Here is a 22,059-nt window from a genome sequence, read left to right as displayed (position 1 = left end):
CTCCGGTTGCCTCCTAGAGTCCAAAAACATATGTTGGTAGGTGGACTGGCTACTTAAAATGTGTCCATAAGTGTGAGTGTGTCAAACAAATATTAGGAGTTACATTTACGTTAGATCCAGCACTCTGTATATCGGATATATATGCAGACCTCCTATATTAAACTCTGATCATAATGTGATTCATATTATTCCAGTTTATAAGAAAAAATTTAAGAGACGTAAGCCTGAGTGTTTTTCAAGAGGGTTCTTTGGATGAAAGGATAACTGTCATTAATGATTATATTAACTTTTGTGTACAGCTAGTAGTCTCTATGAAATTAATTAAAATCTACCCAAATAATAAACTATATGTAACCAAGGATATTAAGGGAGTTATAAATAAAAGAAACTTGGTATTTAAGAACAAAGATATAGTAATATTTAGACAGACAGGTAAAGAATTAAGAATTAAATAAAGAGAAGCAAAATCCAAACACAGACAAGATTTAGAAAACACATTTAAAACCAACAATTCTGAAAAGGGGTTGCACACCATGAAATCAATGACAGGTATGCTGTCTTCAAATAAACCTATTGTAACAGACAATGATTGTAAGTTTGCTAATGATTTACACACTCACTTTACAAGATTCTAATCATCTGACAGCTCTGAGAAATATAACCAAATCAGCTAGAACCTTCAGACAGAATTAAGATCACTGTTGATGGAGTTAGAAAAATATTTAAAGCCACTAACACCAAAAAAAAAAAGCAGAAGGACCAGATAAGTGTAGTTTTGCAAACTTTGCAACAGAGCTGACACCAGCGTGGCAACCACTGTTTCAACTCTTCGTTGATACACACATTGTTCCAATAGCATGGAAAGCTTCACACATAAAAACACTGCCCAAGATTCCAAAAGAATATAAAGGTTTTAGACCCATAGCTTTAACCTCGGTGATCATGAAGGCTCTAGAGAATCTTCTGCTCAAACATTTGCGAACTACTTGTATTAATGAGAAACTAGATCCATCTCAGTTTGCATATAAAATAGGTTGTAGCACAGAAGATGCTGTTGCCACATTAGTTCATATTATTACTAAACATCTAGATAAACCTCATACGTATGTAAGAGCATTCTTTCTAGATTTTTCATCAGCTTTCAATACAATAAAACCCAATATTTCTCATCTGAGAGTGAACTCCTCTTTGATTCACTGGTATGCCTCTTTTCTTACAAATAGAGTTCATCTGGTTAAAGTGAACAAGACTCTTACTTCTGCCATTTCAACCAGTGTTGGTGCACCTCAAGGCTGCGTGAGTTCTTTTTTGCTTTTTACCTTATACACAGATGATTGTCATTCAACTTCAAATAATCAATATTTTTTAAAATATTCAGATGACACTGTCTTGCTAATATTATTAAATGACTCAGACAGCCCCCATCCGCACCAACAGGGGGTTAACAATAGAGCAAAAACAAAGCTCTAGAAATAATTGCAAAGAAAACAGAAGAAATTCTGTTTGGTCTAAAATCAACTGGTGCAAATCCTACCATTATCAATAATTAAATAATTAAACAGGTGCAGTCTTATAAATATCTTGGTGTAATGATTGAGGCCACCTTATCATGGAGACACCATATCAACTACATCTGTAAAAAACTAAACTGAGTATTTATTTTCTTTGTCGCCTCTGATCTTTTGGAGCTACTTGGCAGATACTCTTATTATTTTATACTGCTGTTATTTTGAGCGTTCTGCAGTATTGTAATGCTGTGTGGTATAGCTGTTTGTCTACGTCTGGACTGAAACACTTGATCAAAATTTGCTCAAAGATTGTGGGTCAGCCTCTAGAAAGTCTGTATGCTTATTATAACAACACAATGCGGCTGGCTAAAAACAAAATTTCTGATGCTAATCGTGTCTTGAACAGTGAATATGTACCTCTTCCATCTGGACAACGATAGAGTGTTCCACTGTTTAATAAGGTTAGATTCTTTTGTACATCAGTCAATCCTTAAACTGAACAAAGACCTTTCATATCTATGAAAGCTGTTACAATGTTACAATAATTAATAAAGTTAATAAAGTCTGTATTTTAATGTTAATTGTTGTAAAGTTAATGTATTGTGTTTTAACAGAGCTACTGTTTTAATGCAAGACAAATCAGATCTTGAATCTGAAAAGTATTATCTAATCTAATCTAATAATAATAATGGTAAGATTAAATTAAAATTAAATGTTACCATATTTTATACTTGGTCAATGCCTGACCCTGCAGTCTGTCAGTGTTTATTTTAAGAATTGCAACTTGGATGGGATGTATAAGTGTTACCCTATTAAGTATTTGATAGATTTGTTAAAAACTATTTATATTTTTTAAGTAATGAAGCAGGTCTGTTTAATGGCACTGTATTCTGCACATTTTTCCTCATGGTAATGGAAACAGACCAAGTGGCCCAGACCAAGAAACACATAATTATTCCAGCCAATCAGCAACAAGGGGCATTCATGTTTGTGCACAGTACAGGGGAGAAGGGAGGTTCAGGGGAGATGTATCTAGCACATGCTATATGCATGAATTTAGGGGCGGAGCTTCTGAATACTAAAGTGAGGGGTGTGTTTGTTTTGTGTTGTGTTCAAATACCAACAGTCCTCCTGAATTATATACAGTGACTATTAATTTACTTGGCAACTTGACAGCTTGAAGAATAACTGTGTTATGATTTAGTTATGCAGTGTGCATGATGCTAATTGGTGGGATATGTGCTTCAATTACTTGTTAACTACATTATCCCTGTATCTCCAGTACGAAATTAAAGCAGCAAAGTTCAGGCACTAAACATGTCTTGGCTGACTGACAAATTATGGAAGAAAAAAGTGATTAAATTGTATACTTTTCACCTAACTATTGATTTAATGCTGATCTAATCATATTTAATGATTATCTTTCACATACTGATAAGCAATAGCTAATCTTCCCCACTAAAAAACGAATCGAAAACACTGGCAGGTCTGCTGTGAAAAACCCATTATTTTAAAGAGCTCTCATCAGAGAGGCTACACTATATGGACAAAAGTATTGAGATACACCTCATATTCACTGAATTCAGGTGTTCCAGTTTCTTTGCTAATGTTTGTCAACCACCTAGCCAGGCAGACTTGAATTTATTAAATTTAAGTGTCGTACTGTAATAGGTTGCCACCATACTGGCAAATCAGCTTTTGAACTTACTTCCCTCCTAGACATTCCATGATTGGTATTGCTGAAACCTGGAAGCATTTAGGAACCACAGAAACTCAGCTACAATGTGGCAGACCATGTAAAGTTGCATGTAAAGTTACACAGTCGACACTGCTCTGCTGACTCTGTAACTGCAGGCTTCCAAACCTCCTCTGGCACTAACATCAGCATAAAAACATTAGCACTAGAAGCTTCATGGAATGGGTTTCCATGGCTGTGCAGCTGCATGCAAGCCTTACCAAGCACAATGACAAGTATCAGATGGAGTGGTGTAAAGCACACCACCTATGGTGGAGTGAAAAATTGTTCTGTACAGTGAGAAATTGTACTTCTCTATTGGGCAGTTTGCTCTATTGGGGTTTAGCGAAATTCTGTAAAACATTACATGCCTGACTGCATTTTGCGGACTGTAAAGTCTGATGGAGGAGGGTGAATTTGGTGTGCAAGAACTTGACTGGCCTGGCCTCAACTCTATCAACCCACTCCATATTCTTGTATGAAGACTTCCCAAAAGAGTGGAAGCTGTTATAGCTGCAAATGTTGGACCAAATCTATATTAATAGAATACAAATCTTCTGTAGATGTAATGAATGCGAGTCCCAATACTTTTTTATTTTGTGTAGTTTAACTTTGCAAAGTCATACAGCAATAGTCTCACAACATTATTTTCCCTATAAAGTAGACATACAGGGAATTTAAGGGTGTGGGACAAGTTTAAAAGGTGCTGTGGGTTAGTGAGGGGGTTTGGAAGGGACCGTAGCCACATGACTAGTTCTGGGAGCCATCCCAGCTGGTAACTGGAGCTCAGCTGAAGGAACAAGCCCAGAGATTTATGGCAGTAGTAAAGGCATATTCTATAAACATTGACACTCACACCAGCTGCCACACAGCTTCCCTCAGCCTGTATGTGTCTGTCTCTTTCTATATCTAATCAACAATAAGGGGAAATAAGTGTAAAATCACTTTTGTTATTATTTCGTACTATAATTTATCTTGTACTGACTTGTTTTTTTGTCTTGCAAAGTTGTTCTCGGCAGTTAGAGCTTTGAGACGTGTACGGTATGAACCGCATTTGGCACTGTGTTTCAATTTCAGCCCATTTCACTTTTCGCTTTCAAACGTGTTCAACTTCTGTTGTTCCAAATGAGTTCTGATTTATGAACATTTTTCCTGGCACTGTTTTTTAAGCAGAGGAGTTTAACATGGGGTATAAGGAACAGAGATGATTGTGGTGCAGATCATTGCATGTTGTCAATATTCATTCATTCATTCATTCATTATCTGTAACCACTTATCCAATTCAGGGTCGCGGTGGGTCCAGAGCGTACCTGGAATCATTGGGCGCAAGGCGGGAATACACCCTGGAGGGGGCGCCAGTCCTTCACAGGGCAACACAGACACACACACATTCACACCTACGGACACTTTTGAGTCGCCAATCCACCTACCAACGTGTGTTTTTGGACTGTGGGAGGAAATCGGAGCACCTAGAGGAGACCCACGCGGACACGGGAAGAACACACCAACTCCTCACAGACAGTCACCCGGAGCGGGAATCGAACCCACAACCTCCAGGCCCCTGGAGCTGTGTGACTGCGACACTTTAGTAACACCTTGTGTTACTAAAACAGCTTCATTCTACCAAATCAGCTATGGTGTCTGACACAAATATATTAGCAGCAGATTATCCAAGTCTTGTAAGTTGCTGAGTGGGGCATCCACGAACCAGACTTGTTTTTTCACCACAACCCACTGATACTCTTTCGGATTGAGATCTGGGGGATTTGGATGCCAAGTCAACACCTTGATCTTTGTCATGTTCCTAAAACCGTCCCTGAACGGTTTTTGCAGAGGGCATTATCCTGTTGAAAGAGATCACTACCATTAGGGAACACCATTGCCTTGAAGGGAGGTACATGGTCTGCAGCAATGTTTAGGTAAATGGCACTTGTCAAAGTTACATCCACATGAACATCAAGACCCAAAGCAGTACATTTCTCAGAGCATTACATTGCCTCCACTTCATTCCTCCCATAGTCCATCTCAGTGCCATCTTTGCCCCAGCTAATGATACACAAATAAGGTATCTATCCACCTTCCCGAGCACACTGTGCTACAGGAGCTCTTCTGTGGGACATGCTAGTTTTGCTGGTTCACTGGTTATCCTCCCATGGACCAATTTTGGAAAATACTGCATCCTGGGAACAATGTATTAGATGTACTGTTTTGGAGATACTCTGACCCAGCCTTCGAATCATCACTATTTGGCCCTTTTCAAAGTTCCAACATACTGACATCAAGAACTGACTATCCAGATGCTCCCTAATACATCCCACCCTTAGACAGGTGCCACTAACAAAACAATCAATTTTCAGTGCACCTGTCAGTGGGTTTAATGTTGTGGCCGATCAGTGTATGAACTAGAAGTATATTAAATAGCAAAACCATGTCTGAATATATTTCACAATTGTTCTATCTCTAATTCTGTCAGACACCCACCCACACACATAAACACATGGTCAAGATACGGCCCGCAAATGTTAAACCTTTGGACCGCCGCCAACACAGCCACAGTCACATTGAGTTTGTGTCCTCGAATTTTTGCACGTGAAATTCCAATTTTTTTTCACCGCTGCTGCTAGAAAACCAGCGCTCTTCAGATGTGAAACTGCTGAGACAAAATGCAGGAGGGTTTACAGCACAGATTTCTGGCCTCACACTCAGCCCTTTTCACCAGGCTGGAGCTGTTTCTCAATATGTGTTCTTGTGTCTTCTTACGTTCTCATGTCCTTGGGAAACGTCATCAGTCGCAGCCCAAATCCTGTTCTGTTTAAAAGTCCACATCTAGCCAAGTAAAGTCCAAATACTCGGATGTATTGTTGCTTCGCCCATATTATCGAGAAGACATGTTCGAGACTTGAGACTGACATGAGAGAGTCAGATATCTCAGAATGCATTTCGCACCTCAGCGCGATGGATTTTTCCCGCCACTGAGACGGTGACTCATCAAGTCCGTTGGCGTCGCAATCACAGAACAACGATACAGCGTCCTCCCATCCTCAGAGCTTTGTACTCGCGAGTGGAACTCACCAAGTTTGTACAACGAAGTATGGCAGTTTTTACATTAAGTGCTTTGCATTGAGAAACAACCTAAGTGAAATGCAAAAATCCAGTGTGACAAGGGCCTAACGCTACTGGTGCCAAAAAAAAAGAAAAAAGAAAACCAATCAATGAGCACTGCCCCAATTTCAGGTCGCGTGTTTCAACCCACTGCTGTCACTTCTCTCACTGAATGTTGAGTAAAATCAAATAACTTTAGCTAGTTTGGCCTGCCTGTTTACATAGGCTTAATAATAATCATAATCATCATAATCATAGTATAATATCCTAAATAAAAACTCTTGTCCTGTACTGTATGAAATAGTATGAGAATGAGACACTGGGCCCTTGACTTTGCATTGTTGGTTGGATGTGGCCCTTGAGGAAGAGCAACTGGGGACCCCCTGACATAGACTCATATTAACGTAAACAGATGCAGTTTCAGAGTAAATTGCACTGAGGTTCAGTTTGGATGTAAGTACTGTGTTCCACAAACATACACACTCACACCCAAAAAAACCCACAGAGTTAACAGTGTCAGGAATGTTTGGATGTGTCTGGCTCTATAAACATTTAAACTTCAAATATCTACTTCCTCAACAGCTACTGTCATCCCTCTGTCAAACCACCTGTTTCTAACATCATCTTCATCTACAGAGCCTGATACATACATCTCAGATGACTCCACTGCTGAAATGCATCAGATCACTTGCTCAGCTGGTTCAAGAGCAAGCTGTAGAGGAGGCAGACCATGAAATGAAATGAAATGTTCAGCTATTTGAAATTCTGAATTCTGCTCATTTTTCCTAGGACGGAATGAGCTAATTGCACGCTATATCAAACTGCGAACAGGGAAGACGCGGACAAGGAAACAGGTGAGAAGTGAAATTTTTATGTTTACTACATTTATGATAGAATGCACATATTTAGTCATGTCTGCAATGAAGAAACTGAAAAGAAAATTGGGAACTTAATTACTCTGGTGCAAGAGTATGGCCTGCATGATGAAACATAGCCTGGCCATGTGATTTACCACCTAAGAAGCCACACACAGATGCTGCTGGATCAGATAGCAGGGTGCCTCTCTAGCACCTCATGTAGCCTGGCTTGTTAGGCCACAAACAGTCTGACCACACTGTCACAATCAGGGGTCCGGCACAGGGCAGGGCGTTTGGAATCTGATAGCATTCCCTCCAGTATGCACATGTTGCATCAACTAGTCCAGAACTGCACATAGAGAAGGCTTATGCCCTTCCTCAATGAGAGGGGAAAAAAAGAATGGATGTGGAAATAGGGGAATTTGTGTACATCTGGGAAAAGAAAGATGACACACACTCCCCACATATAAACATGTATCTTCATTTTTCTTGGTTTTTAGTTTACTACATCATTTGAAAACAGCATCTTCATTTCATGAGCAATGGACGAATATAAATGCTCCAAAATTACTTTTTTCTTACCTTTTAAATTTACTTCCATTGAAATTTAAGAAGGGTTTTCCTTCTCCTGTAAAGTTGCTGTTTTGGGAGATACACGTTTTTCGTTGGACAGTGGAGATATGTAGCTATTATTAAATGTAAAAACGTTTTAATGGGTCAGACAGTAAATGCAGAAATCTATATAACAAGATGCCTAAGACATTTGCAGTATACTGTATCTGAAGGGAAGGACAGATTACGGTTTGAACACAGAATTCCAACCTGCTCATTACCAAAGCATTTAGTCCTGTTGTAGTGTCTAGAATTTAGATGATAACAGATGTTAGAATTTTAGATGTTAACAGACCACATACAGTTTCTCATTGATAATTATGTAGGTATTCCTTTTAAATGTTTAAACTTAAATTGATAGTGAACATGGGTATAGTTGATGTATATTCTATTCTGCTACAGATGTTATCACTTTTTAACCTCCTGTAAGAAGAAACTATTTTGCATGAGACTAAAGACATAAACGTATAGAGTCAGATTCTCTGATATGGATTCATTTCCATATCATTCATGGTAGATATTTGTGGATCTAAAAAGCTTTGTCGTTTTTTCAGGTGTCTAGTCATATCCAGGTGCTGGCACGGAGGAAGGCCCGGGAGATTCAGGTGAAACTGAAGGTAGTGGCTCTCCTGATGGATCACCCATTACCAGATTTTCGCTGCTTCTACACCTTATAAACACATTTATCAGTTTAATAGTGGGTGTAATGCATCTGAGACATGACATTTGATAACCCTCTGACCTCTAAGTATAGGAAGGTCTAGGTCAGCCTCCTGCAGTTTCTATTCGTCTTCTCACACTTTCATGTCTTTCATCGCGCAGTATAGTTCGCTCACACTCCCCCTGGCTGTCAGCCATTGTGGCCCAGCTGTCAGAGCCCAGAGCTGGTCACAAGGCTACACCATTGACAGGCCTTTTAAATACATTTCTGAAACTGAGAAGAGTGACAGACACACACACATGCCCATATTTCAGTTATGCCTGCAGGACTGATCCGGTCAAGACAGAAGAATGCGTTGGCTTGTCATGCTTCAAGGACTCTACAGCTGCTTAATCAAGCCATGGACAACTCCCATTAAAGTTCTGCCTTCGCTCACTGACCGAATCTAGACCAGACTTGGCACAGATTCTAGAATCCTGATTGGCTGAGCATTTTAGATACAGAATAATAACCTGAAAACACTTAAATAATTTCACAGGTCTGACATGGTTTCTTAGTTCTGATTGTTGGCTGAGGTAGATTCTGAAACATAGCTAATAATCAAGATATGTAGCCGGTTCCATAGTGGTGTTTTTCTGCTTGTTGTTTGTCCAAGCTAAATCTGCGGTTTCATTATACTGCTGGTTCTAGTTCTTGGTTTGACCTCCATGAATAACAGGCATCTTGTCAGCACTAGCTGGATATTGCCAGGATCATAAACTTTAATCTCCCCCTCTCAATGGCCCACAGCAGGATCAAGACCACACCATTCAATGGGAGACACAACTTGATGCTCAAAAAAAAAAGGCTTTGCCAATTCACCTGCTGCTATCAGCACTCTACTCTGGATGTGTACCTCAGGGTACCAGGCCAGTGTAGCATATCTTTATTGGATTCATTCAAAGTTTGAAATGACTTGGTCCTTTTCAACTAATGACAACTGTGACATAAAGCGTCTTACCTTTAGTGAGTGCACTAATTAAGATATGATTTAAGGTGAAGATAAGTTTTAAGTTCTCTGGCTTAGCCTCAGATACTTAAGTATTACAATATCAAGTACTGTGATTTACCATCCTCCTTTAATGTGTGATACATCTCTTCCTTTGGTTGTGTCACTGCTCTCTTTTTGTTTCCCCAAAGGACCAGGCAGCCAAAGACAAGGCCCTCCAGAACATGGCCACCATGTCGTCGGCCCAGATCATATCTGCCACTGCCTTTCAGAACAAGATGGCTCTGCAAGGGCTTTCGCGGCCTGCGTACCCAGCTGGTGGTGCGGTGAGTTCTCTCACTGGAATCAGGCTACATTTGATTCCATCTGTTTTAATTGTTGTTTTTTTCTCCTGCATCTCATCAAATGTCATTTGTCCACCTTTCAAAGTGAAGTGGTTAATAGCGGCTTTCCATTTTTCCAATTATAATATTTTACCACAACCTTTTACATAATGTTAATGCAGAATGATGTGTGTGTGCGTGTGTTTCTTTTTTATGAATGTGTGAATCCTGAAAGTGTGAAAGTGTGAATATCTACTGACTAGAAGTGGGCAATAAGACTATAGTTTGTTGTCGTAGGGATATATTTTGTTATTACGATAAACAATACCTATCTCTGAGCATATTGTTGATATTATCATGCTTATAGGACACAGACCAACTGCATGTTTTTGGTATGCAATAGAGCATTATTGAATTGTGATCAGCTGAGGATCTTTTTTCTTATAGTTTTGGCATGGGGCCCTTCCAGGTCAGCCTGCACCTACAGAGGAGTAAGTAAGCATTTCCAAATTCATCATTAGAGGTAGCTCAAATTAATGTTTAACACATAACAAATATTTATAAGTGTGTGAAAACAGAGTCTTTTGTCTCCTCAGCATCAAGCCATTTTCTCAACAGAACTATGTCATGCAAGCCACAGGTCCTCCCATCACAGGTTAGTCTGGCACTAATACTTATCAAGATTTAATATTTAATTCCACGTTCTATTGCTAAGGCATAGCTGCTCCATCACTAATTATTTTGATTTTATGTCTTCTTCTTCCTCAGGTTATGAGAGTGCATCTGGTCTGTCTATGTCCCCTAGTGCCCCCCCTTGGCAAGGCCGTAGCATTGCCAGCCCCAAGCTGCGCATGCTGGAGTTCTCTGCCTTTCTAGAGCAACCACAGGACCCAGAGAACGTGAGTCCATGAAGGCACTGAGAGTTTATTACACATCCCTACTTTCTAAGAATTCCCTTCTTTTACTGTCTCATGTCTGTTCTGTCTTGTACAGTTTAACAAGCACTTGTTTGTGCACATCGGTCAGTCAAACCCAACATACTCTGACCCTTATTTGGAGGCTGTGGATATCCGGCAGATCTATGACAAGTTCCCAGAGAAGAAAGGAGGACTGAAGGAGCTTTTTGAGAAAGGGCCACCAAACGCTTTCTTCCTCGTCAAGTTCTGGGTAAGATCCATTAAAAACTATTAATGTGCCAATGATTCACCCCTAAGCACTGAGGTTACCTTTACACCGAAGAGGAAGCTGATCCTTGGATGTGTTCATGTAGATTTTGATTGTGCAGATTATCAGGTTATCAGACATACAGAATGTGTAAAGAAAGAGGCTATGTACCAGACGTAAGTCAGTGAAAGCCATGATGTGAACTTAATGAACTTGATTGCCAGCAATAGCCATGTGTTCTGACAACCTCCGAGACATAGACATGTGACCAGATATTGTGTGTGCTGAGTACATCTGAGCTCATTTAGGAATGGTTACACACCAGTGCGAAAGTGTTTGCTTTACACTGGCTAAGCAGACAGACCACTGATTTGTCCAGAAGGCACAAAGACAGGGAGGGTGGAGCTCTCCAGGGCCTTGGTCTGGGGAGAGTGACAAGATCTACTCTTTCAGTGCAGAAATCTGAGCTTGTCCACCTGTCCCTCTCACAGTTACACCATCCCACACCACACGCACCCACCTATTTATAGAGCTTTCCAGACTGCAGGGATAGATAGATGGATAGAAAGATAGAGGGGGGGTAAGTGAGAAATACTTAAGCTGAGTATTGTTTCAGCACTTGTCTGTTGACCTTTGTGAGTGAGGTCACAAATGGACTTATCCCAAACTCTGAGATCATTAATGAATTATTAAGGTAATATCATAAAGCAATGATTGAAGTTTCACATCTGCAGCATTAAAGGTCAGGTCAATATAATGATGGCATTCAGCATAGACTTTTTAATGAAATACATATTTAATATAAATTTTTTATTTATTTTATCATTAATTCATTTAGTTAAGAAAATACAGTGTAAATTGTGCTTATTAGTAAAAGCATTGACTGTAGTTGCCTAATTGTGTGCTGAAATTGTTTATTGTTTTTGTCAGATATGTATTCCTCATTCCATTTTAGCCACTGGCAGTTCCCACCCACGGGCTAGGAGTTTGAATCCTCATATCACCTCAGGTCTCCATGGTCAGATATCTAAGAACAGGAAGTCCTCTGGCTGGGGCCCCCTGTGCTGGGGGATCTGTCTGGTGGAGGTTGTTCACAACCTCTTTTCAGCCTGTGGGTAAAAATTAGCAATGACTCAATTAGGGGGATGAACTGAGTTAAAAAAGAAAACTTAAATACTGCAAGCAACTTTAGCTGTCACTCTTTTTTTAGTTTATTCAATTTTTGATTATCCTATAGAAACAAATTTATCAGTGCTTTTAATTATTAAAATATGAAACTGATCTAAATTTCAGTGTCAATGTTGTGTTACCATTACAAAAAATTTTAATCAAGGTGTAGATAAAATCTTTGAATGGGAAACCAGCCTTATATTTTTTAGGGTCTTATGTCCTTTCTTAGATACAAAAAAGATATAATCACAGAGAGCCTTCACTTTATATATTGTGTATTGCAGGGATGCACACACATTGTTCTAACATGAAAAAGGGCAACCCCCCAACACACACACATTATTAGAGTAACAGGTTATTGCATATACAATGTCTTGTACTCTAGCTTAAGTGGCAATATTTTTTTTTTCTATCTAGACCTTGACACTTCCATTCATCAAAATATATGTGCCTGCATTTTAATAACACAGTTTAACATGGCACACTGGTAGGCCTTACAATGGTCCTTCATTTAATTACTTTTTATAGACAGTTTAATAAGGCAATATTGCACACAGTCATGTAAAGGCTATGCATTGTTCAGAAGAATTACTGGAGATATTTATTCACAGGGAATCCCTGGTTATACGATTCATCTCTGTGCAGTTCCACAACTTAAAAACACTGACCTGAAGCCCTCACTGTATGTTACCAAGGCCAAGTTTGAATGATACAATTTCACATGACCAGGCATAGGGCATCACATTTCTTTGTATCAGGTTTTGTTTTGTTTTGTTTTTCACAGTTCTGGGCTGCCCCATCTCTGTGCTCCACTGAGGCATGTCTCTTAAAATGCAATAAAGGCTTTGACAACATCATGCCTTTTTAAATTGGTCTAAGTCATATTTATGCAGCCACAACAGCTAAATAAATAAAACCTCATAAAGAGGGGCAGACCAGCCAAAGAGTGCAAATGGACTCAGTTCAGTCTTGTGCCTGTCCTTGTTCTTTTGCTGCTACCTTGATTTGAGATCTTGCTGATGGCAATAATAATTAAATGCCCAGTGATAAAATTGGGCCAGAACATGGAAAGTGTCTAACTTGGAGTTAAATGGACTCAATGCCAGTAACAGGGCTGTTTTAAGCTTTCTTCAGAGAATGTCCCCTAAGGATTTTATCACAAATGAACGCTGTTTCATAAACTCACGTATGGGTCATGACTTGGGCGTCCGCAGGCAGAGGTCGCCATGACAACACTGACAGGCCTCCTGGCAATACTCCAAAGCTATGGTATTCTAGATTAAATTTTCACACCGTCTATGGCCACCGTCTCGTACTGCACCCCGCGGGTGTGTCCTAACGGATCACCACGCGCTTTTGAAGTGCCGGTGGAATCGGATTTGAGATGGCCGTGCTAAATTGTTACACAGGGAGCTAGGCGACGTAATGCGATTTAAAACGTTGTGGGATGTTGATTGTAATTGGATGAATTCCCTCGCAGAAAGAGAGAAAGCCGGGGAGCGCGGGTTCAGCTGAGAAATGAAGATAAATAGGGGAATAATGGAGAGCAAGGAATAGAGATGGAAGTGGTTTGGGGGTGGAGAGAGGTGGCAGGGGGGTTATAATCGAGCATTAGGAGGCAGGGAGTGAGAGGGGAAAAGGTGAACCTGCCTTAAGTGTGTGTCTTTATAAGGTCTAAGATGAGAACATGGCTTTGTTAACCCAGAGCAGCAGGATGAAACCTCATTCATCAATCCCCATTACCATTCAAGCCCATTGTTTAGACAAAACAGCCTTCAAGATCAAGGCCCAACATCTGTGCTCCTCTGTCGACTGGGTTAACGTTCTCTGTAGATTGACATTGTTCAAAATATTATCTGCTGACAATATAGGATAACTTTCAGTCGCTATCACATTTGTATTTGGACGTAGGAAAGGAGACATTTTATTACGATCATTGAAGTTAATCTTGTGTGTAACATCTGTATTTGGAGAAAGAAAAACAAACACAAAATCAAAAGTGGAAACTTGAATCTGTTGATAAAATGAACTCTGAAACTTTGAAGTAATAAAAAAAAAGTTTGGCCCCTAAATAATTGTATAATGTATAGTGAGAGAATATGACAATTATACACAGATTATTAACTGTGCCCAACCTCTATCCGCTCTGTTAGACAAATCTACCTTGTTGGTCCTCCTTGTAGATGTAAAGTCAGAGACAGTAGCTCATCTGTTTGCTACACAGTTTGTGTTGGTCGTCCTCTAGTCCTCCATCAGTGGACACAGGATGCTGTTGCCTGGGTGTTTTTATTTGGTGGACTATTCTCAGTCCAGCATTGACACTGAGGGGTTTTAATAACTCCAACAGCACTGCTGTGTTTGATGTATTCCAGTGATACAATGAGTAGTAACTACAAAAAAAAAAAAGATTCCAAAGACTGCTTTCAAACAAACGAGTGTCTGTAAGACTTAGCTGATCATAAAACGATAACAAGTTCATTGTTTGTTCTTCCTTGAACTAGTTTTGATAACCACTGTATACAAGGAATACCCCACAAGTTCTGCCTTTTTGAAGTTGATCTGACCATAACATTATGACCATCACAATTTGATCCTTGTGAAAGTTACTCAATTTTCCTGTTTTCAGCACAACGTTTTCAGAAACTGAGAAATTGATTGTTCGTTTATTCATTCATTCATTGTATGTAACCGCTTATCCAGTTCAGGGTTGCGGTTTGTCAGGATATAATACTTTTTAATCACTTTAACCTGTGGTTTTAATCTTGTGGCAGATCAGTGACCACAGTGAAAATCCTCATTGGACTTAAATGTGTTGTATTTAACAAACTAGCTGAGATGTAATTCTTGCTTTTAATGGGAAATAAACAAAGAATGTCCCAGTGTCTGAGGCATTTAACAGCTTAACTGAGCTAGAGTCATCTGAGGTCCTCCAGGCAGGTGTTGTGTGGTGTGTAGCAGACTGGATTGGTAACATAAGTTAAATCAACATGGGCCTCGCCAGCGTGAGCGGCTGGACTTTGCGAGGTTTGGACTAAGTCAGGTATTGTTTAGCCTGGGCATCTTACACAGTGGTAAGACATGGCGAAGTCTGTAGAGAAAAGCCTCAAGCTTAAGGGCTCTATACCAGTAAGAGCGGGCTTGATGTCCACAAGTAGGATTTGAGCATTAAAGGAAGAAGCTTTAATATGGTATCAATATCCATGCCCCGCCATATGACAATGCTGACGTGTCCTTGGGTTAGGCACTTAAAACCAGGTCGCTCCAGGGGCACTGTTCCATTGGCGGGAACTGTAAAGCCCTGTAATTCCAAGTAATACTTTTAAGTCACATTGGATAAATGCATCTGTTAAGTGACAGTAAAGTAATAAAGCCTGGAGATTCTGATGGCTGACTCAACAGTGTATAAATCTAGGGACTTGAGCATACTGCCTACAGACAGCAATTGTTGTTCTCTATAGTGGTCTGATTGTGGCATAATTCCTCCCCGAAAAAGTTTACTGCACAAGTCTGGAGACAGATGTGTTTAATTGCATAAATTTAAGTTACGTTTGGCTGAGCGATGTCTGGCCGAATGTTTTACTGTGCACCTGTTGCACTGTAAAGTACATATTGGGTATAAAATGGCTGGCAGCAGCTCTGCAGTGATTAAAGCTTTTTGTTTTGATGCAGGCGGACCTGAGTGTGAACCTCCAGGACGACAGTAGTCTTTTCTATGGCGTTTCCAGCCAGTATGAAAGCTCCGATAACATGATCATCACCTCCTCCACTAAGGTCTGCTCTTTCGGCAAGCAGGTGGTGGAGAAAGTGGAGGTAAGATATGACAGGGGGAGGAGAGAAAGAAAGATGTAGTGCAATATTGCCAGTGGCTTTAGTGCATTGAGATTAAACAGCGATGCACATATATCTGCAGCCAGGCATTACAGTAATGAAATCTTTTATCAAATTTCATGTCACATCATAAGAGCACCATTGAAGCTCATGGATTATAGCACCAATGTTTTTCATTGTGTATGAGCCCTTATGAATCACACAGGAATTACATTACCCATATATATATATATATATATATATATATATATATATATATATATATATATATATATATATATAGCTAGGTGAGCTATATATATATATATATATATATAGGTTTTTTCATTGATCAGTGTGTATATATATATATATATATATTAATATGGTCACCCAGAGTAGCAACAAATATTCTATTGTCATATATATCTTGCCACTTAAACAAATGTCTTCATTTTGAAAGGAAGTCAATGTAAGAAGATTTTTTTCCAAATAATTTACAAGAATATATGTATACATGATCTTGCACACCCAGTGTTGTTTCTGCTTATGTTTATTTGCCCATATGAGGAATATCCTTCTTGCTCTTTCAACAGACGGAGTATGCACGTTTTGAAAATGGACGATATGTATTTAGAATCCACAGGTCACCTCTGTGTGAATATATGATCAACTTCATTCATAAACTCAAACACCTGCCTGAGAAATATATGATGAACAGCGTATTGGAGAACTTCACAATACTGCAGGTAAAAAAAGAGCATTTGCTTATGCGCCCATGACAGGGTGCATAGGTGTTTTTCTTTAAACTTTTTAAAGCGTTTTAATTTTTATGATTTACATGCCTCTAAACTATTATGTGGTCACCGAAATTAGCAACAAATATTCTGCTGTCATAGAATTAGACAGCAATTATGCATTTAGAAACTTTGATATATCACTAAAGCTGCATTGCTGTGAGGGCGGCACGGTGGCGCAGCAGGTAGTGTCGCAGTCACACAGCTCCAGGGGTTCGATTCCCGCTCCAGGTGACTGTCTGTGAGGAGTTGGTGTGTTCTCCCCGTGTCCGCGTGGGTTTCCTCCGGGTGCTCCGGTTTTCTCCCACAGTCCAAAAACACACGTTGCAGGTGGATTGGCGACTCCAAAGTGTCCGTAGGTGTGAATGTGTGTGTGTCTGTGTTGCCCTGTGCTTATCCAGTGTCCCCTCCAGGGTGTATTCCCTCGATGATCCCGATGATTCCAGGTAGGCTCTGGACCCACCGCGACCCTGAACTGGATAAGCGCTTACAGATAATGAATGAATGCATTGCTGTGTATTGATGGGGACATATTCTACACCATTTGTACAAGTTATTACAGTTCCCTGGGGTCTTAATAAAATGTCTGTGTCATGTTTTAGTCAAAATAACACAAAGATCAAACAAAGAGCAATTTTTTTTACGCTGCCTAAATAACCCTGTTCAGAGCGACTGGATTCAGCACCTGTTGCTTTAAAAAATTAGTTTTTTCTTAATATGTTCCCTTTAACAATAATGAAGTTATTTGATATGACATGATAAAGAGCAGATAACAGTTAACCTGGTTCACTTTTCACTGTTTCACTGACACGTGCCTGAATGCTGATGGTGTGTTTCCATACATCACCGACTAAAAAGCCTTAGGTGGAGGAACACAGGAAACTGATCCTAGAAGAGTCAGAATACTGTTTCCTGTGAATATGTTTAAATACTCATTTGCAATTCACATATGAACACAGAACAAGTTGAAATACTAAACCTTGTTGTGCCGTTTATTATATATTTTAATAATAAATATTAAAAATACAGTTTAGAAGGAAAACATTTTTTTTTCTTTTAAGAATACACTTCTTAAGAAGGCAAATCTGAACATATTTTTGAGGCAGATATTGCGGCACAATGGGAAATTCTTAAACCTCATCAATAACTGACCTCTTAAGTGTGGCATTTAGGCTCCTGAGTCAGCCGTGCAGAGAAGAGTGTGTTATGCTGGATGGAAATTAATCTATTGCCACAGCAACAGTGTGTTCCTAACAACAGTTGTAGAACACTGGTGTCTACTGTGTTGGCTACTGCCTACTCACTGCAACTTTGAGACAATGACCCTCTGAGCATGCAATGAGTGGCATAGGAGAATCACTCATGAGCTTGAATGTGATATCAATGGTGTGATTTAGTCCAGATTGACTTTGAGTGACACAAATACAGACACACACACACATGCACGCACAAAAGCGTTCTCACATCCCAGCTCCAAGACTTGTTCATGTGATGTGTTGTAAGCAATTTTCACAATACACTCTGAAGAGCAGAGAGGGTTATATGCTAGTTATAGTCACTCAGTTACACTTAAATACATTTTTGATGAATTTCTACTTTCATAGTATTTTCAGAAAAAAATCTTTTTCATTCATACAAACGATATCAAGGCTGGATTATGATTAATTCCACTCTTATTAAAGAATAAGTGTTTTTCATTAAATGTCAGCTCTCATTTATCCAGTACTTTGTTTTCTAATTAATATATTGTTTGTTTGTTTTAGAACCTATTTGCTAAGAGTAATCAAGTAAAATGTTAAGGAATGTAATCAATTTTTACATAGTTACAGTGCATGTAAAATATTAATTAACATTTACAGATTTCATTAGTAAAATAGTGTGAAAGTCATCAATTTGACCGTTGTTAAGTTTCAAACAATACATAAACATGATATTTTGTGTTGTATCTTAAACTGTTTGTGGGTTTGTTGTAAATATGCTCATTCTATATTTGATCCCTGAAACATGTTCCTATACATTTTCAGAAAGAAGCATGACCTCTTTGTTAAACTGCAATTCAATTTAGCAATTTAGCAAGTACTTGTACATTTTTGCCATACTTCTGTTATACAAACCTTAAGCCGTGCAACAGGGCTCCTTTGTTGTTGAAATTTGCCCTACACAATGTGCAGTGTTTTCAATTGGAAAGAGGTGTGGACTGCAGGTAGAACAGTCTAGGACGTGCACGCTTAATACGTAACCAAATTGTTATAACACACCAAAATGTGCCTTATTGCCGTGAAGGAAGAATCAAGGACATCCATGAAGAAGACGTTGCATAGAAGGCAGCAAATGTGTATGTCTTTAGGTTATCTTCATGTTTCCAAGTTCCCCATGTGATGTGCACTGAAGACCCCCATGTCATCACAGACACTGGCCTTTGAACTTATCACATTATTTTACTCTTATTTTATGTTGCATTTCACATACTTTTCTAGCTTATTTAGAATTGAACTTTGTGGTTTCTGAGTTTAGTTTCATTTTGTTCCTTTGTGACATGCGAACTGGTTTTCTGTTGTTCAGATGATTCAATTTTTACGGGTTATTACTTTTTATGTTTTAAACTTCTTCTTCTTTATGAAATCAAACCATTTGTCCAAAATAAATGGGTTTAATTGGTGTAGATTTCCCTAAACCTGAGGACGACTATTTCTTAAAGGTGCATGAAATTGGTGATATACTTATTCATTACAGACAGCACTGCAGCACAGTAGGGGGGGGGGGGGGGGGGGGGGGGGGGGGGGGGGGGGGGAGGGGGGGGGGGGGGGGGGGGGGGGGGGGGGGGGGGGGGGGGGGGGGGGGGGGGGGGGACAGTCATGTTCTGTAGCTGCACTGAAATCTACCTACCATTACATCAAGCGCATAGATGACCATTTTCAATTTGTGAACTTTCAATTTCTGGGAAGTTGGGTTTTCTTGTAAAATATAATTACATCAAGTCATCAGTGATTTGTTAATCCTCTTGAAGCTTTATTTAACTTACAACAGTACAAGGAAATATTTTAAACATTTTCACACATGAACATGGTTATATTGTGTAAACATAAGCCAATTTGAAATGCAGTGCTTGCAACATGCTCAAAATTTGGGAGCTTTCCTTTTAATTACACTGTAGAAGAATCGTTTGGGAAATTAAACAAACACTGTTGCAGTTTTGCAAGTGGAATGTCACAAATGTTCAACAGTGGTCTCTGGCTTTGCCCTACACAGACAGAGAGTTCTCTGGACTCCCTAATCTTTACAATATTATGTAAGATAGATGGCGAAAGACCTAAATTCATTACAGTCTTGTATTAAGACCTGTTCTGTGAAGTGTTTGACAATTCTCTTAAAAAGTTTGGCACAAGGTGGTGATTAATAAACCATCTTTGCTTGCAAAGACAGCCTTTAGTGGATGGTCCTTTTGTACCACTAATATTCACGTACTTATAATGAAATATTACTAAATAATGTAACTTTAATATTTAAAAAACTTTGCAATCTTTTATTTCTTTTCCCCTTTTGTTTTGGTGTTCCATGTATAAAATTTAATATTTGTTTACATTTACAAAATACAGCCAAAAATATATTTGTTAGCCAAAATATTTTGTTTTCATAACATAATTCTTTAAGAGAATTAAATTATTCTTGTTTTATTGCATTTTTACAAAACTTCCTTACTGTTATGGAAATGGGATTCATAGAAAAATAGAAAAGATTTAAAAAAAATGATTGAATGTTAATGCATTTTACATGGCTGATGTTCTAACAGTGTTCTCCCTGAGTCCGTGAGGGTTTCCTCTGGGTGCTCCAGTTTCATCCTAAGGTTGGCAGGTGGATTGATGACTCAAAAGTGTCCCTAGAACTGGTGCCCCCTCCAGGGTGTATTCCTGCCTTGTGCCCAGTGATTCCGGGTAGGCTCCGGACCCACCGCGACCCTGAACTGGATAAGTGCTTACAGAAAATAAATGAATTAATGAATGAAAGAATTAATTAATTAATGATGTTCAAACTGACTTGATCATACACCTAGTTTTTTCTTTAGCTGAGGCTACTTCATCTACCTCTGCTGAAGAGTGAATTGCTTATCATGGGGCTCAGACTGAGGCATGTCTGTTGATCTGCCTTTTCCTGTCTTCTCCTGTCTTTCTCAGGTTGTTACTAACAGGGACACCTTGGAGACCTTGCTATGTGTGGCTTATGTATTTGAAGTGTCCACCAGTGAGCACGGAGCCCAGCATCACATCTACAGACTGGTCAAAGACTGACAGCAAGGCCCAGATCAGGCTGCAGCCTGCTTTTACCACTACAACTACAACTACTTCTACTACTACTACTACTACTACTTCAGCTAAAACCACCTCCACAGCTCCCCTACTGACTGAAAACTTAGCCTCCCGTGTTTCAATCAGGGACACTGAGGACACGGAGGGGCCAAGGGCTCCACAGCACTGTTGTCCCAAGGCCCTGGAACGGGAGGCTTCACTACTGGAACCACAGTCTGAATGTTCTAGTGTCAGGAATGTCACTGCTTAAGCGTGACAGACATTTGAGAGCTCTCTGTTTTTCTTTTGTATAACAGAGCCTAATATAAGAGGACATATGCATGAAGATGTTCCCCCACCTCTTCCTCCTCTGTAGTCTAGTTTTACTCAAGAGTGTTTGTTATGGTGTCTTTTTTACAGAGTTGCATGGATAGCGCCAAGACTGGAGGTCACCTGGAGACCGGAGGTTTATACATCCTCATTTTTAGATTACAACATGGAGAAAAATGGTATTTTACACTGAAGCATAAAGTATTTTTGTCCCAATGTTTTATCATATTGATTTCACTGTATTTCAGCTGATTGTGTAAAACAAAAAACATCCTTAAAAAAAACAGTGTTTCCCAACTTCAGCGAAAGGTGTCAGCTGATGACATTAAAGTCCTGAATCATCAAAGTCATGAAAACTGCAGGTAAACTACAAGAGAGGAGCTGGAAAACATTGAGTTACACTGTTTGAATCTGATCTGTTATGTACTATTTATCTTTTCTAATGTTGGATGAAGAGAACTGTGCTTTACTGAGTAACTTGAAACAGAAGAGCTCAGATCTGCAGAAGACAAAGAAAGCCACAGTGCCAGTGTTTGTCTGTACAGAGGGGAAATAAAAATGGATCTGAGTGAATCAGGACTTGTCACAAGAATTCTTTGCTTGATTTTTACACTGTTAATCAGTGAGGAAACTCAGTCTGCCAAATAATAGCTTGATAAAAGAAATAAAGCAATTGTGCAGCCTCTGAACTGATCTTTTTCATTTTTACATGTCAGAAGTAG

The 22,059-nt window shown here is 39.3% G+C and overlaps 1 protein-coding gene across 3 annotated transcripts in view; it reads left to right on the top strand.

Moving 5' to 3' along the window:
* LOC136694577 (transcriptional enhancer factor TEF-3-like) overlaps nucleotides 1-22,055 on the top strand; it is a 31,125-nt gene extending 9,070 nt beyond the window's left edge. For 2 of the 3 annotated variants that reach the window (XM_066668258.1, XM_066668256.1), the window contains exons 2-11: nucleotides 7,135-7,199; nucleotides 8,369-8,431; nucleotides 9,655-9,789; nucleotides 10,234-10,277; nucleotides 10,383-10,441; nucleotides 10,555-10,685; nucleotides 10,780-10,953; nucleotides 15,790-15,930; nucleotides 16,524-16,676; nucleotides 20,897-22,055. In XM_066668258.1, the coding sequence (XP_066524355.1) occupies nucleotides 9,688-9,789; nucleotides 10,234-10,277; nucleotides 10,383-10,441; nucleotides 10,555-10,685; nucleotides 10,780-10,953; nucleotides 15,790-15,930; nucleotides 16,524-16,676; nucleotides 20,897-21,010 (918 nt within the window). In that variant the 5' untranslated portion in view covers nucleotides 7,135-7,199; nucleotides 8,369-8,431; nucleotides 9,655-9,687 and the 3' untranslated portion in view covers nucleotides 21,011-22,055. The remainder of the gene's footprint in view (nucleotides 1-7,134; nucleotides 7,200-8,368; nucleotides 8,432-9,654; nucleotides 9,790-10,233; nucleotides 10,278-10,382; nucleotides 10,442-10,554; nucleotides 10,686-10,779; nucleotides 10,954-15,789; nucleotides 15,931-16,523; nucleotides 16,677-20,896) is intronic. The other variant, XM_066668257.1, reaches the window with a different exon arrangement.
* The last annotated feature ends 4 nt before the right edge of the window (nucleotides 22,056-22,059 follow it).

This window comes from Hoplias malabaricus, chromosome 4 (assembly GCF_029633855.1).
Source record: "Hoplias malabaricus isolate fHopMal1 chromosome 4, fHopMal1.hap1, whole genome shotgun sequence".
Classification (NCBI taxonomy): Eukaryota; Metazoa; Chordata; class Actinopteri; order Characiformes; family Erythrinidae; genus Hoplias; species Hoplias malabaricus.
This window is presented reverse-complemented; position numbering and strand designations above follow the sequence as displayed.